This window comes from Epinephelus fuscoguttatus, linkage group LG10 (assembly GCF_011397635.1).
Source record: "Epinephelus fuscoguttatus linkage group LG10, E.fuscoguttatus.final_Chr_v1".
NCBI lineage: Eukaryota > Metazoa > Chordata > Actinopteri > Perciformes > Serranidae > Epinephelus > Epinephelus fuscoguttatus.
The window spans coordinates 17,733,907-17,746,403 of record NC_064761.1 but is presented as its reverse complement, the minus strand read 5'-3'; the positions used below and the strand labels follow the sequence as shown (position 1 = coordinate 17,746,403).

Genomic DNA, 12,497 nt, shown 5'->3' with positions numbered 1-12,497 from the left:
TCATTTATTTTCCACTCTCATGAAGTCATCAGCTTGTTAATGCCCCAAACAAAGAGATCAAAGTTCGTTCCCACTCTGAATCACTTGACTGGATCACTTAATTGTGATGCATCATTTTGTTGCCTGAAATCATTTCCCTGCATTCACAGCACCGTGTATCTGTGTATCCTCTCACTACAAACAGCAGGCTCCACAATAACAGTTGTATACACAGCTAAGGATTAGATGTGTTCACAAAGCGTTAATAAGCAGCACACGTAATTACTGTTGGTCAGACCAGCATGAGCACATTCACCAGTGAGTGGGCAGCGTGTCCAGGGGAGCATCACTAACTTTATTATGGGATTAAAGGCACTTTGAAAGCCGCCGCAGTGAGTCGAGGGGAGACACTCGCTCTGACTGGGGCCAACACATCCGAGCAGATTCAAAGGAAGTGTTAGTGTATCGCTCTCTGTCTCACTCTCTCATTTTTCTCGCTCTCATTCACTCTTTCATGCTCTCACGTGTGTTTGTTCTGTGGGGTCCTGATCTTCTTTTCAGACGGGTCCAACAGAGGACCCTGCGAGGGGGACAGTGTTTGCAGTGGGAAGGACTGAACACAAAGCAATATGATGATAATGTTAGGCTTGTATCTGGGATATAAAAGTGTCTCTAATTATAAAATTAATGTCATTTCGTTACTGTACAGTTGTCGGATAGTCTGAGATGAAAATAGACCTTAAACATTGTCGTAATAATGACCAGTCTAGAAGTAGATGGGATGAAATGTTATTTAAATGTTATATAACTGTAATAAATGCTGTTGATTTAATAAAAATTGAAATTTTAAGAGAAAACAGATTAAAGTCATATTCATACTGTATCAATCTAACGCTGAAATATGACATTAACACGAACAGGTCTGTTAACTCACGCGGGACATGACCCCCAGCCTCCTATTTGAAAGTCCTGTGCTCGACCCATACATCTACCACATCTTACTCCCTCTATGGACTGTGTCGCTCTTAAACCACGTCATCTGACTTTCTGGCAGTACATTTGTGAGTTTTTCTCGTAAATTTACCACTTTAATCTCAGAGGATATCCAAGATTGGCTACTACCAGCCCTAACCATGGCCTCTTTGCCCTAACTCTAACTGCTTCCACTACTGACATGTCAATGTGGTAAGCACTAGTCAGTCACGCAGGGGGATAATAAGGCGTTGTAGGGATGGATGTAAATGGCTGAACAGCTGCAGTGTGACTATTCTCACCTAGGTGCAAATAGACACAATCTATTACATGTTTTTAATATAACAGTTATTATATGTTGTTCTTTTTAGGTAATGATTAGGGCTGCAGAATTAATTAAAAACATCTGCAAAATCATACTATGCCCAAGTGCAGTACCAAAACTGCAGGAGCTTATAAAGTTAAAATGTGTCACAACCTTATTTTATACAGTCTATGGTCACAACACCCGATTGTAAATGAGGTATTGTGGTGCTACGGAGATGGTCTGGCTTACAAACCATATTCCAGACATTAGGAACATGCTTTTGGTACAGACCCCTTGCAAAAATCACATCATCTTCCCTTTTATTTTATTTTTTTCTGAGAAAATTACATGCAAAAACGACCATTCCCACTTAAATAACGACTCAAATTCAGTCGCAGTATCTGTCAAATTCATAGCAATATGATTTTATTTTGCAAATCGCTCAGCATTGGTAATAATCACGTTATTACATGATTTTGAAGTTATAGCATTAAAATAACTCACATGGACAAAATAGTATCTTGTTTTTAACCATATACAATGATAAGATGACTACTTGCTTCTTAAATTATGCAAATGAAATCACCATACACTGTGTCTTCACCTATTGATACTAGGTTAATACTTTCCTCGTCATCTCTATTGTTATCTGTTTTCTCTTTATTGTCTTTATTTGTTTGAAAAGTCTGTGACTCTTGCTGCATTAGAATTAGAGGCTCATTGTGGAATCGACATCTTGCATGTGAGCTGTAAACTAATGTATCTTGGGCAAAATATGATGCTCCCTAATCAATACTGACAAACGCTGCCTCTTAAATGAACTGAGTAGACTGTGATCACAAATGGAGGGCAAAAACTGCAATGACACTAAACCCTGAGCTCAAGATTTGCTGCATTTGAATCTCAGAGGTTGTTATGGAGTCTCTCCAGCTGTCAGTTTTCTGACCCATTAGCACCAGGCCCCCTCAGAGGGCCTCTGATTCACTGCTGCTCACCTTAACTTACCCTGCCTGCTTTCTTGCTCCGTCTTCTATGTCATAATGAAGAGTGTAAGTGATTGATTTTAGTCAGATCATTGATGGAGCATTTGGAATGATCTGTGTTAGGGGATGTGCTATTTTATTTATTAACATATTTAACTATTGATAAGGAATCAGACCATCTGTGTAATGTGACCTTTGTGATATTTGTACGATGAAAGCAATGATTTCTGTTATTCTATTCTATTATATTTTATTCTGTTCTATTCTATTCCACGTATCTGTCTCTCTGCAGCAGGGGGTGATTGTTGCAGGGGGAGAGGAGTACCTGATTGAACCCCTTGTCTCACCAGATAACCAAACCAGGACAGAGAGGGGGGAGAGAGCAGAGGGGCGCCCCCATGTGGTTTACAAGCGGTCATCGCTTCGTCATCAGTACAAGGGCCAATCCTGTGGAGTCATTGGTGAGAGGAGAGATATTCTGGTCTTTTTAGTAGTGGCAGTTTGGTCCAGACCGGAGGAGTAAACGGTCCAGGCTGATTTGCATAGCAGCCAGCAGAGGAAGACTGTGGTTGTGTCTGACTTCCCAGTTGTGATTGGGTGTGACTGAGTCTGCGTTTCAGGGCGTTGCTAAAAAAGCAAAAGTATGTCTATCATTTCACAAATACAAGTAAAAAAAAAAAACATCCAACTTTTTAATGCTGTAATTCTGTCCTGCTTTATTTCCATGGAAAATGTGTTCAGACATCATTCTGGTTGGTGAAGTACTTCAAACCATCATTAATCTTTTGGTCCGATGTACGAAATGCAAAATGCACAGTGAGCGATTCTCTTTTTAATGTATAATTGGCTGAACTGCGGCTGGGCTTTTGAGGTTTTCTTCTCATTATATTTGTTCAAATCATGACTGTGTGTGATCTTCCTCAGATGAGAAGCCGATGAAAGGCGCCTCATGGTGGCAGCGAACTCTGAAGACGCCTCCCCATCATGTCGGACGCGGCCAGCTGCCTCTGAAGCGCTCAGTTAGCCGTGAGCGCTACGTGGAGACACTGGTGGTCGCTGACAAGATGATGGTGGGTTACCATGGTCGCAGAGACATCGAGCAGTACATCCTGGCTGTCATGAATATTGTAAGTTTCACAACACAAAAGATGCACATGCACAATGCATTAAAATGTCATTATTCTTAATTAGTAAAAGGGAAAATTTTTCATGCATGGCAGAATTATTAAAAGCTTAATGCCAAGTTGATGATGATTTTGTTTTTGTATAGTTTTGCTTTATAAGAATTCACAGCAATTAATTAGACATAAACTTGTTTATACATTTATGTATCAATAACCCAATTTAAGTTGAAGTTAGATTTCAGCTTAAAGAAAAACAAACACGTAGACCTTTTTTGATTTCTCCTCGTGCAGGCCACATGTGTTAGTCAGACGGGCTTAGGTTGTATGTCATCATCTGCACTGTTTCTTGTCAGTGGGGATCTTTTCACACACAGTTAATCACTTTAAACCTATACACACACACACGTGTTAGGAATGTATTTAATGAAGGGTTGGTCAGCTGCTATTGTTATGAAGCAGGTTGCATCCGGAGTGTTACAAAATCACAGAAACCAGCAGCGTCTCTTTAGTGGTGTGGAGCAAAGTGGGCCAAATTACACCAGACACCAGTAATGACAAGTGTCTGAATGCAGCTTTAGTGCTGGTGGTGGTTTAAACGCTGGTCTGTTTTCTTTCTGTTGGTGCTTTAGCTCTTTAATGATCATTGGCACTCGTGGTACCCTTACTTTACAGCTCTTAAGGACTCTCAGACTAGCCTGTCTAGAAGACGAAGTGTTTGTATGTTTGTAGCTGGTGGTTATAGTCTAAAATCAATCTTGGTAGGGGCACAAGACAAGGATGCCTTCTAACCCACTTTTTGCTCTTGCCATGGAGCCTTAGCTGTTGCTACCCGAATTAATCCAGACTTACTAGAGGTCACAATTTTGGGTTGACGGATAAATCATTGCAAAATTATGCTTCTTCTTCTTTTCTTTTCTTTTCTTTTTTTTTTTTTTTACATTTCCACAAGTAGTGGTAGTTTCAAAAATCCATTTCCATTTTTTTTGGCCCGTTACACCTGCTTTGGATTCCTTCAGTGTACACTGTTCAGGAGTTTTTTACCAGGAGCCAAATTATCCACAGAGGTCTCCTTCTCTCCAAAACAAACCAGATGATTAAAAAGTGTAAAAACACTGAATACAGCAGTTTACATTACAAATCAGTGTATGTCCAATGCTGTTTGCTTCGTCAAAGACAGGCTACTAGCCTAGCACCTGCCAATGTGTGCTCAGCTTTTTTCTCTGATAACTTGAGATCCAGACATTCAAGAGGTTTTTACAGGAGCCAGATTATCTGCAAAGGTTTCCTCTTCTCCAAAATAAATGGACCTGGTGATTTAGATAGTGAATAAATCAGTTTCACGTTAAAATTAGTGTTTTTTCCAACACTTGGCTTGCTGATTCAAAATGGCGGACTCCGTGGACAAGGACCCTCTCCCTATGTAGATATAAATGGCTCATTCTAAGGTAACAAAAATACAAAGATTCTTATTTTAAGGTGATTTTACACCCAAGAAAACATACTCTGTTCATACTATCCTATTTCTAAGCCCCGCACACTGGACCTTTAATTTATGATGGCTTACTCCTGTGTGTATTTCTAGTGTTGTCTCAGCTCCAGCTCTCCTGATGCATCAGCTGTTTTTAAGACTGGTCTTTTCTTGTTTCCCTGGAGGTCAGGTTGCCAAACTGTTCCAGGATTCTAGCCTGGGGAATGCAGTCAACATTGTGGTGACACGGCTCATCCTGCTCATGGAAGACCAGGTGAATAAACTTAGTCATCTAATGTAGTCAAGTTGTACACCCTGCTCCTCTCCTCTCCTTGTTACGTCTCTGTCCAGACGGTACAAAACTCTTCCCTGACCAGCATCTATGAGCTCCTTGTTTGTGTCAAATTATTGGCTTAAGTGTCTTTTCCTCCACCATCCCAGTGGACTCTTGAGTGTGTAAGTGGGTCTTGTGAATGGTGGCTGTCATGAAAGAGATGAGAGGCTGTAGGGAAGCAAGGAAGAGGGAGATGAGTGAGGAAAGGCAGAAAAGTCAGGATATGGGGGGGGGGGGGGGTTTACCTGTCAGACAGAGCAGCTTTGTGACTGCCCTGCTCGTTACTGTGGTGAACAGTGACCTCTCTGACCACTGTTATGACGTAAATCCAGGGTGCAGAAAAACTTAAAGTTAGATTTAGACGCTGATGCAAAAAACATCTAAATCTAGACCCCAAGAGAACACCATCAGATCCAAATTCACCAGATTCCTAGAGGTGTGGTCTTTCCAATATTTTCTAGCCATGCTAGCGGCAAAGCAGTGGTGGTCAGTCATTTGGTCCTGTTTCTCAACAGCTATCAGATGGATTGCCATGAAAGTTCATGTCCCCAGACTTTGATTTTGGTGAACCTATGACTCTTCCTCAAGCACTACCATGAGGCTGATTTTTGGGGTTTTTAGTGAAATGTCTCAACAGCTATTGGATGTTATGTGTTTCATTTAGCTAGATACCGGTAGATTTATTATTCATCATAAGCCCATATTTTATTTGCATTCTGTTGGCATAACGTTGGCTAGCTTATCTTTGTCGGGATGATTGTGTAGTTGCCATTTGGCTTGTAGGTCTGAAGGTCCTGTACCCACCTGTTTGTAAATTGGACATGGGCCTCCAAAGATTTAAAGTTTTTGAATTGCTGACAGGTGCAGGTGCTAACAGCAAACACCAGATAGACATCAGGAATCACCAAGGTCTGTGATAGATATCATATTACTTTATCTGGCTTCAGTTTTTTTAATTTTTTGCTCCCTTCACATTGTAGAGAGCTTTTTATGGGCATTTGTCTTCAGCACATACTTACACATTTCTGATGATGAATGATTGACAGATGACAGATAATCACACAGGTCGCTACCCTAGCTACACTACCATCTTCCAAGATGGCAGCACTACCTTACAGTGCTTTGCAATTTCCGTTCCCTATTTGTCCAGTACTTTGATTTATGACTTAATACCTGCACAACTGATGACATTCCCATCAGCCTCAACTGAACTTTGTGTTTGGTGGTAGTTAGCAAATGTTTGCATGCTAACAAGGTAAACTAAAGAAGTGAACCATAGAAAACATTATACTTAATAAACATCAGCATGTTTGTCATTTTAAACATATTAGCTTACTGATGTTAGCATTTAGCTCAAAGCACCGCTGTGCACAGCCTCATAGAGCTGTTAGCGTGACTACAGACCCTTGTACGATATAAGTGAGTTAGCGGAGGTTAAAAAAGGGTTCACAGTTAGAATCCACACCTGACCGCAAGGCAGGGGTTCAGCTCATAAAAAGTGCATGACCTTCCAAGCATAGCACAGGAGATGACTGGGCCATCTGACTTACCTAGTAACTGACCTTATTAGCCTGCCATTAACAGCATGTGGTGAGACTGTGTGGCCGGCCCTGTCGTAATGTTGACCCTCTAGCAATCTGACAGATGAATCATACTGAATTAAAGGGGTATTACAGTGTGGCTTTGAGGTTTCCTCTATAGTTGTCTTATTAGGGAACATTTATGATTCATACTGTTCATACTGCCTCAAAATTAGCCCCATAATTTACCGCTCGGATGTGTTCGTCATCTGACAGAGTAAAGAAGTAAATGTTAGGATCATTAGCGGTGGGCAGTATTAGTGTTGTTATTCTTTCTCCATGGACCGTTGAGGTTGAGGTCGGGACAGGATCGAGAGTAGTCTCGGTGAGCGGTTCTGCTGCCGGTTTCCAGGTCTGAAAACGGCAAGCTGCCCCTGGAAAATAAAATCAGGCCAGCAATGGGCCCAGAAATGAGGGACTGTGGGATGAGACAATTACTAGTTATGTCACCACATGCATTCCTGGGTTACGAGTTCTCGCCAGCTGTGGCCAGCAGAGCACTCCCTCCTCTTCGTCTCCTCTCTGCGCTCTCATAATACTAGAAAGCGCCTTCGCTCTGATCCTGCCTCCACATTCGCTCCTTTGATAGAGTGGAGGGAGGTTTCCTAAGCTTTTAAAGCCTGGAATCCAAATATTGTCTCGCCATGTATGACATACAGTCTAATGAGAGGGCTATCCAGTGAAAACCATGTAACTCCAGATTTGCTGATTTTTAGTTAAGTGTTCCTTTTCATATTAAGAAAATCCTCCTACTTCTTATGCCAACTAAACCATTTAAAATTCCCATTTATTATCTAAAAAAAAGTTATGATACAAAGCTGAGAAGGGGCTTTTTTCTAAGTTGACAGTTTGGTGGAAATACATGGTTTTCATAGGACAGTAAGACTAACATACTTGGGCAGAAACATAGCAATACAGGAAGAGTGGGGCTGGGTTATCATAGCATTGTTGGGCTTATCATCTGATTGTTGAAATCATGCCTTTGTTGACACTTGAATAACCTTATATTACTTAACAAGGTGTAAATATAAAATGGCTAGAGCTGTAACATCCATTTTTTTGTGTTTTAAGATTTAAATGCACATGTTTATTTTCCCACTTTGCTTTTGACTCTGTATTCTCTCTCTTGTCTCTCCTCCAGCCAACACTGGAGATCAACCACCACGCAGGGAAGTCTTTAGACAGCTTCTGTAAGTGGCAGAAAACCATCCAGCACCGCAGCAGCTACGGTAACGCCATACCAGACAACGGGATCGCTCACCATGACACTGCTGTGCTTATCACCAGGTCAGAAATACACACAGTCAAACCTTTTTCACAAATCTGTAAATCTGTTCTGAAGATTTTTCGTACACAAATAAAGGTAATTCAGAATGGAGACATTATTGTAAAGCTAAAACAAAATTGGTCCCACTGCAATTTTGTGTACATGAAAATATATTTAGTCAATCTCCCAGTTCATATAAGGGTTAAAACAGTGTTTCCTCAGAGCTGAATTCTTACATTCCCAGCCCTTATCCTCATAGGTTTTCATTAAGCCAAGTCCAAGAGACTTGGGCTGTATCTTGTCCTGTCTGAGGTGACGATAGCTGAGACCGTTCTGCCCAGCTCAGCATCTGGAGAGAAAATGTAAAAGAGAGATATAAGGAGAGAGCAAGAGACAATGTAAGATTTTTTTTTGGAGAAAGCAGCTCAGAGAGAATGGAGAAGATGAGAAAGAGGGCAGAAATCAAAGCAAAGCTGCTTAGAATCTGACAGTTTTTTTGTAACTTCTCTAACTGCGCTCTCTGTTACTGACACTACTGGAGTAAAACTGATACAACAGTGGTATATGCATATTAAGCAGATAAAACACTGATGCTATTGACTGAGGAATGTGCAGCAGCAGACAACACGGCCATGGTTTGGTCAGAGTCATCTGAATGCAATGGCAGCGCTGCAACAAATACTTTCCTATTCTTCCTGACAGAATGTGCTATAAGCTTATGTAAGAGTACAGATAGATAAATGTCTTGTGGTTTTCGGTGGTGGCTTTGTGAGAACACTTGGATTTTACGACAGGATTTATCAAGCAGAGGATGGAAACTGTCCAGACAGATGACACCACTGTGACCGTCCAAGATTTCCTGCTATTGTTCTTTTAAATCTATATCTGTCTGCTATCACTGCTGTCCACTGTCTAACTGTAATGTCTGTGTGAGTGCGTCTGTCACCATCTGTGAATGCACTGTACGTGTCCATGTCAAGTGTGTTTGTACAAGTTTGTCTGCATATGTACAGTGTGATTACATTTACTGAGTGTGAATGTTTCTGTTTCTGTGTGAGTATATAATTATTAGTTTAACAACCTGGTTGATTTTGCTTCCCGTCTGCAGATATGACATCTGCATCCAAAAGAACAAGCCCTGTGAAACCCTAGGTAACACACACACACATATTTGTACTTCATAAACACTATACTTACTCTACTATACTTACCAGACCCCTCAGTGACAATAAAGCATTCCCTTACTCCTAAGCCTGACGTAACCCTCATGATTAAATGCCTGACCTCAGTCCATACACTAAATTGAACCAAAATTAAACTCTCAGTGTAACCCATGAAATCAAATCTAGACACTTCAAATGTGAAGGTTGAGGCTGAAGTGAGGGCTGGTCAAACTGTCCTCACTTTTATCATCTGGGGTCTCATTTATGAAGATTGCATATGCACAAAATGAGGCCTGTGTACGTCACTTCGCACGCAAAAGTTGTGATCTATGAAAACAGACTTGATTGAAGAAACTTTGACCCATGCTTACAAACATTTCGGAGACAGGAAATTGGTGACACAGTGGGTGAGGTGGAAGCCTGAAATTGTCAAATATTTTTTGGTGCACACCATTTTTTGCCTTTTGTTGGTACGTACATTTTTAATATAGATCCTATACATTGTTGTATAAATGAAAACCCAGACACGCGAATTGGTCTAGTTTATTTTCACTATTTAATTCACTGTAGAAGTGAGCCCAATGTGAGTAAGAGTCATAAGAGAGACTATTCTGATTGTAGGGTTCATTTCCTCCTTGGTCATCTTCTCTGCTGTAGTTGAACAGCAGAATTGTGGACGTTAATCATATCTAACAATCAAAATCTTTTCAGATGGAGGGCCCTGAAGTGAAATCTTATCAATTGGGGGTCAATGACCTAATGTGTATAAATTTAGGGGTCCCTGACAGTAGAAAGATTGTGAATCACTGACTCATAGGAAGGTTTAGTGTGTGTTGTTGCTGTATTTGAAGAATCAAAACCTTTTTTTAAAATCTGATGTCTGATGACTTATATTTATATATATGTGTGTGTGTGTGTGTGAGACAGGTCTGGCTCCTGTTGGAGGGATGTGCGAGCCAGAGAGGAGCTGCAGCATCAATGAGGACATCGGCCTGGGAACAGCCTTCACTATCGCCCACGAGATAGGACATACGTGAGTGAAACACAATCGCAATACACTTGCCATTTTCAGACTCATCTCTTTTTTCGAAAACCCAACACAAATACACTTTATGTCACAAATGCTGTATATTTCAGTTGACAGTCTTTTTTCTCAGGTTCAATAAAGGCCTGAGTTTTGTTAAACAGTGTACAATAAAAAATATACAACAGGGAGGACATGTGATGCATCTTTCAGGACAAGTTTCCACCATGCTGCATGCGGAGACCATGCTAATAAAAGTGGTTGTACATGACATTAAGATCTTTGATACAACAGCCAAAAATGATTTGCTATGTAAAGATATAGTGGAGTAATGGTGTCCTTAGCAGTGTTGCATCACGCTACCGCTGTTTGTGTTGTATTCCAAGCTTTTCTATTCTTTGTTGTGGTAGCTGGTCCAGCAGGGCATGCATGTTAGTGCATGTGAGTCCCTGTGTGTGTGTTTCACTGGTTAGCCAATCACCACTGCTCTGTGTCAGCACTGTTGCCATTGTTAGCACTGTTTATTGAGTTAGCACTGTTAAATACTAGCCACATGCTCAGCCACCTCGATGTTGAGAACTGTGTGCTGCCCTCTGAATCATAGAAAGGCTCTGAATGTTGCATACAGCTCCTTCTAGCAATTCTCCAATGCAATGACTGCAGAGGAGAAGTTCATAACCCCCATGTTGTCAAACCGGAAAAAAACACCAAATCCCTATCAGAAATATGGTTGTTGTTCTTCAGCTGTGGCTGAAACACAAAATGTCCCTGAAGGCCTCCCTGGGGTGTCTCATATGTCTTGTCTTGTGTTCTGGTCTGAGATGATCCCTCCCTCCTCAGATTACACCTCTAGATCTCCAGAGAGAGTTTATGTAATCTCTAACACCATGAGTCATCCTCATCCTTTGAGAGTGTGTTGATAGTTGTATATTTTCTTTCAGTCACAGTATTTATATGTGGAATTGGTTACATGTGGGGTTGGTACAGCACCTGGAGATGCCTCTGTTTATATCTGGATCCTCTGGATGACTTTCAAACTGTGTTTTACTCATCTACCTGGTAAAGCTGATCTCTGTTGCTTAGTAACATGCACTTTTATATCTGCCTGTGTGCTTTATTTCTACCATGCATACAGTAAACGAAGCGAGGTTACTGATTTTATCCTTCTTTTTTTACTGAGAAAACCATCAAGTTGGTTTATTTTTGGGGAGTATGTTACTCGCTCAGTGTAATTGAGTTCCCATTGCATTATGTCTGCACACAGCCCCAAGACATATGGTGGATCATTTGGGGTCTCGCCCTGATAATGATTAACACAGGTAGCTTTCGAGTACTCAAACCACAAGGTTCAATAGCCAACATGACTGGACATGGTGTGCTGATATATACAATCTGCTTCCTCGGCCTCAACAAAATTAACATTTGTTTTTAATTGTCATATAAATTGTTTTGACATCACAGTGCAGCATTAGATTGAATGCAGGCCTGTTTGTGGTGGAGGGTACCCACATGAAAAGACGAGACTGACCGAGACAGAAATGACTCAGCTGAGGGAGGAAAAGCTTTCAGAACATTCAAAACGCAGCTACTGTGAGTGTTATCGCGGTGTGTCATGAATGAAAAGGCAACAAATCAACAGCTAACACTGTAACTTAATACTGTTTGGCAGAGATGGGGGACTCGAGTCGCAAATATGATGACTTGAGACTTGCTTGACTAATGTTGATAAAAGACTCGACTTGACTTTGACTTTGTATTCATGACTTGAGACTTGACTTTGACTTGAGACAGTTGACTCGAAAGGACTTGACTTTAATTCAATATTCAAGGCACGCTAAGCACCGTTGGACGTCACTTCTGTTTACGTTCAACAATGTTATCAAACACAATGGAGCTAGCTCGCCCCTCCCTCCCCTCCTCCTCTCCTTGTCCTCTGTGACTCTGTCATGAACGAGTGATAGCTGCTAGGTACCCTGGATTTGCACACCTGTTAAAGGGATAGTGCACCCAGCATGAAAATTCAGCCATTATCTACTCACCCTCATGCCGAGGGAGGATCAGGTGAAGTTTAAGAGTCCTCACAAGACTTCAAGGGGAGAGGGGGTAGCAACACAACTCCACCTAATGGAGGCTTATGGCGCCCCAGATTCAAATGTCCAAAAACCCATAATTGAAACCACAAAATATCTCCATACTGCTCATCCATAGTGATCTAAGTGTCCTGAAACCCCGACATAAAAAGTTGTTTGGAAAAACGACATTTGAACTATGACATTTAGCCTCATTGTAGCCTTGC

The 12,497-nt window shown here is 41.1% G+C and overlaps 1 protein-coding gene across 2 annotated transcripts in view; it reads left to right on the top strand.

Moving 5' to 3' along the window:
• The window catches only part of adamts10 (ADAM metallopeptidase with thrombospondin type 1 motif, 10), a 60,842-nt gene that overhangs the window by 17,010 nt on the left and 31,335 nt on the right, over positions 1-12,497 (top strand). For both annotated transcript variants that reach the window (XM_049587367.1, XM_049587366.1), the window contains exons 5-10: positions 2,534-2,702; positions 3,166-3,368; positions 5,024-5,107; positions 7,889-8,034; positions 9,123-9,166; positions 10,105-10,210. In XM_049587367.1, the coding sequence (XP_049443324.1) occupies positions 2,534-2,702; positions 3,166-3,368; positions 5,024-5,107; positions 7,889-8,034; positions 9,123-9,166; positions 10,105-10,210 (752 nt within the window). The remainder of the gene's footprint in view (positions 1-2,533; positions 2,703-3,165; positions 3,369-5,023; positions 5,108-7,888; positions 8,035-9,122; positions 9,167-10,104; positions 10,211-12,497) is intronic.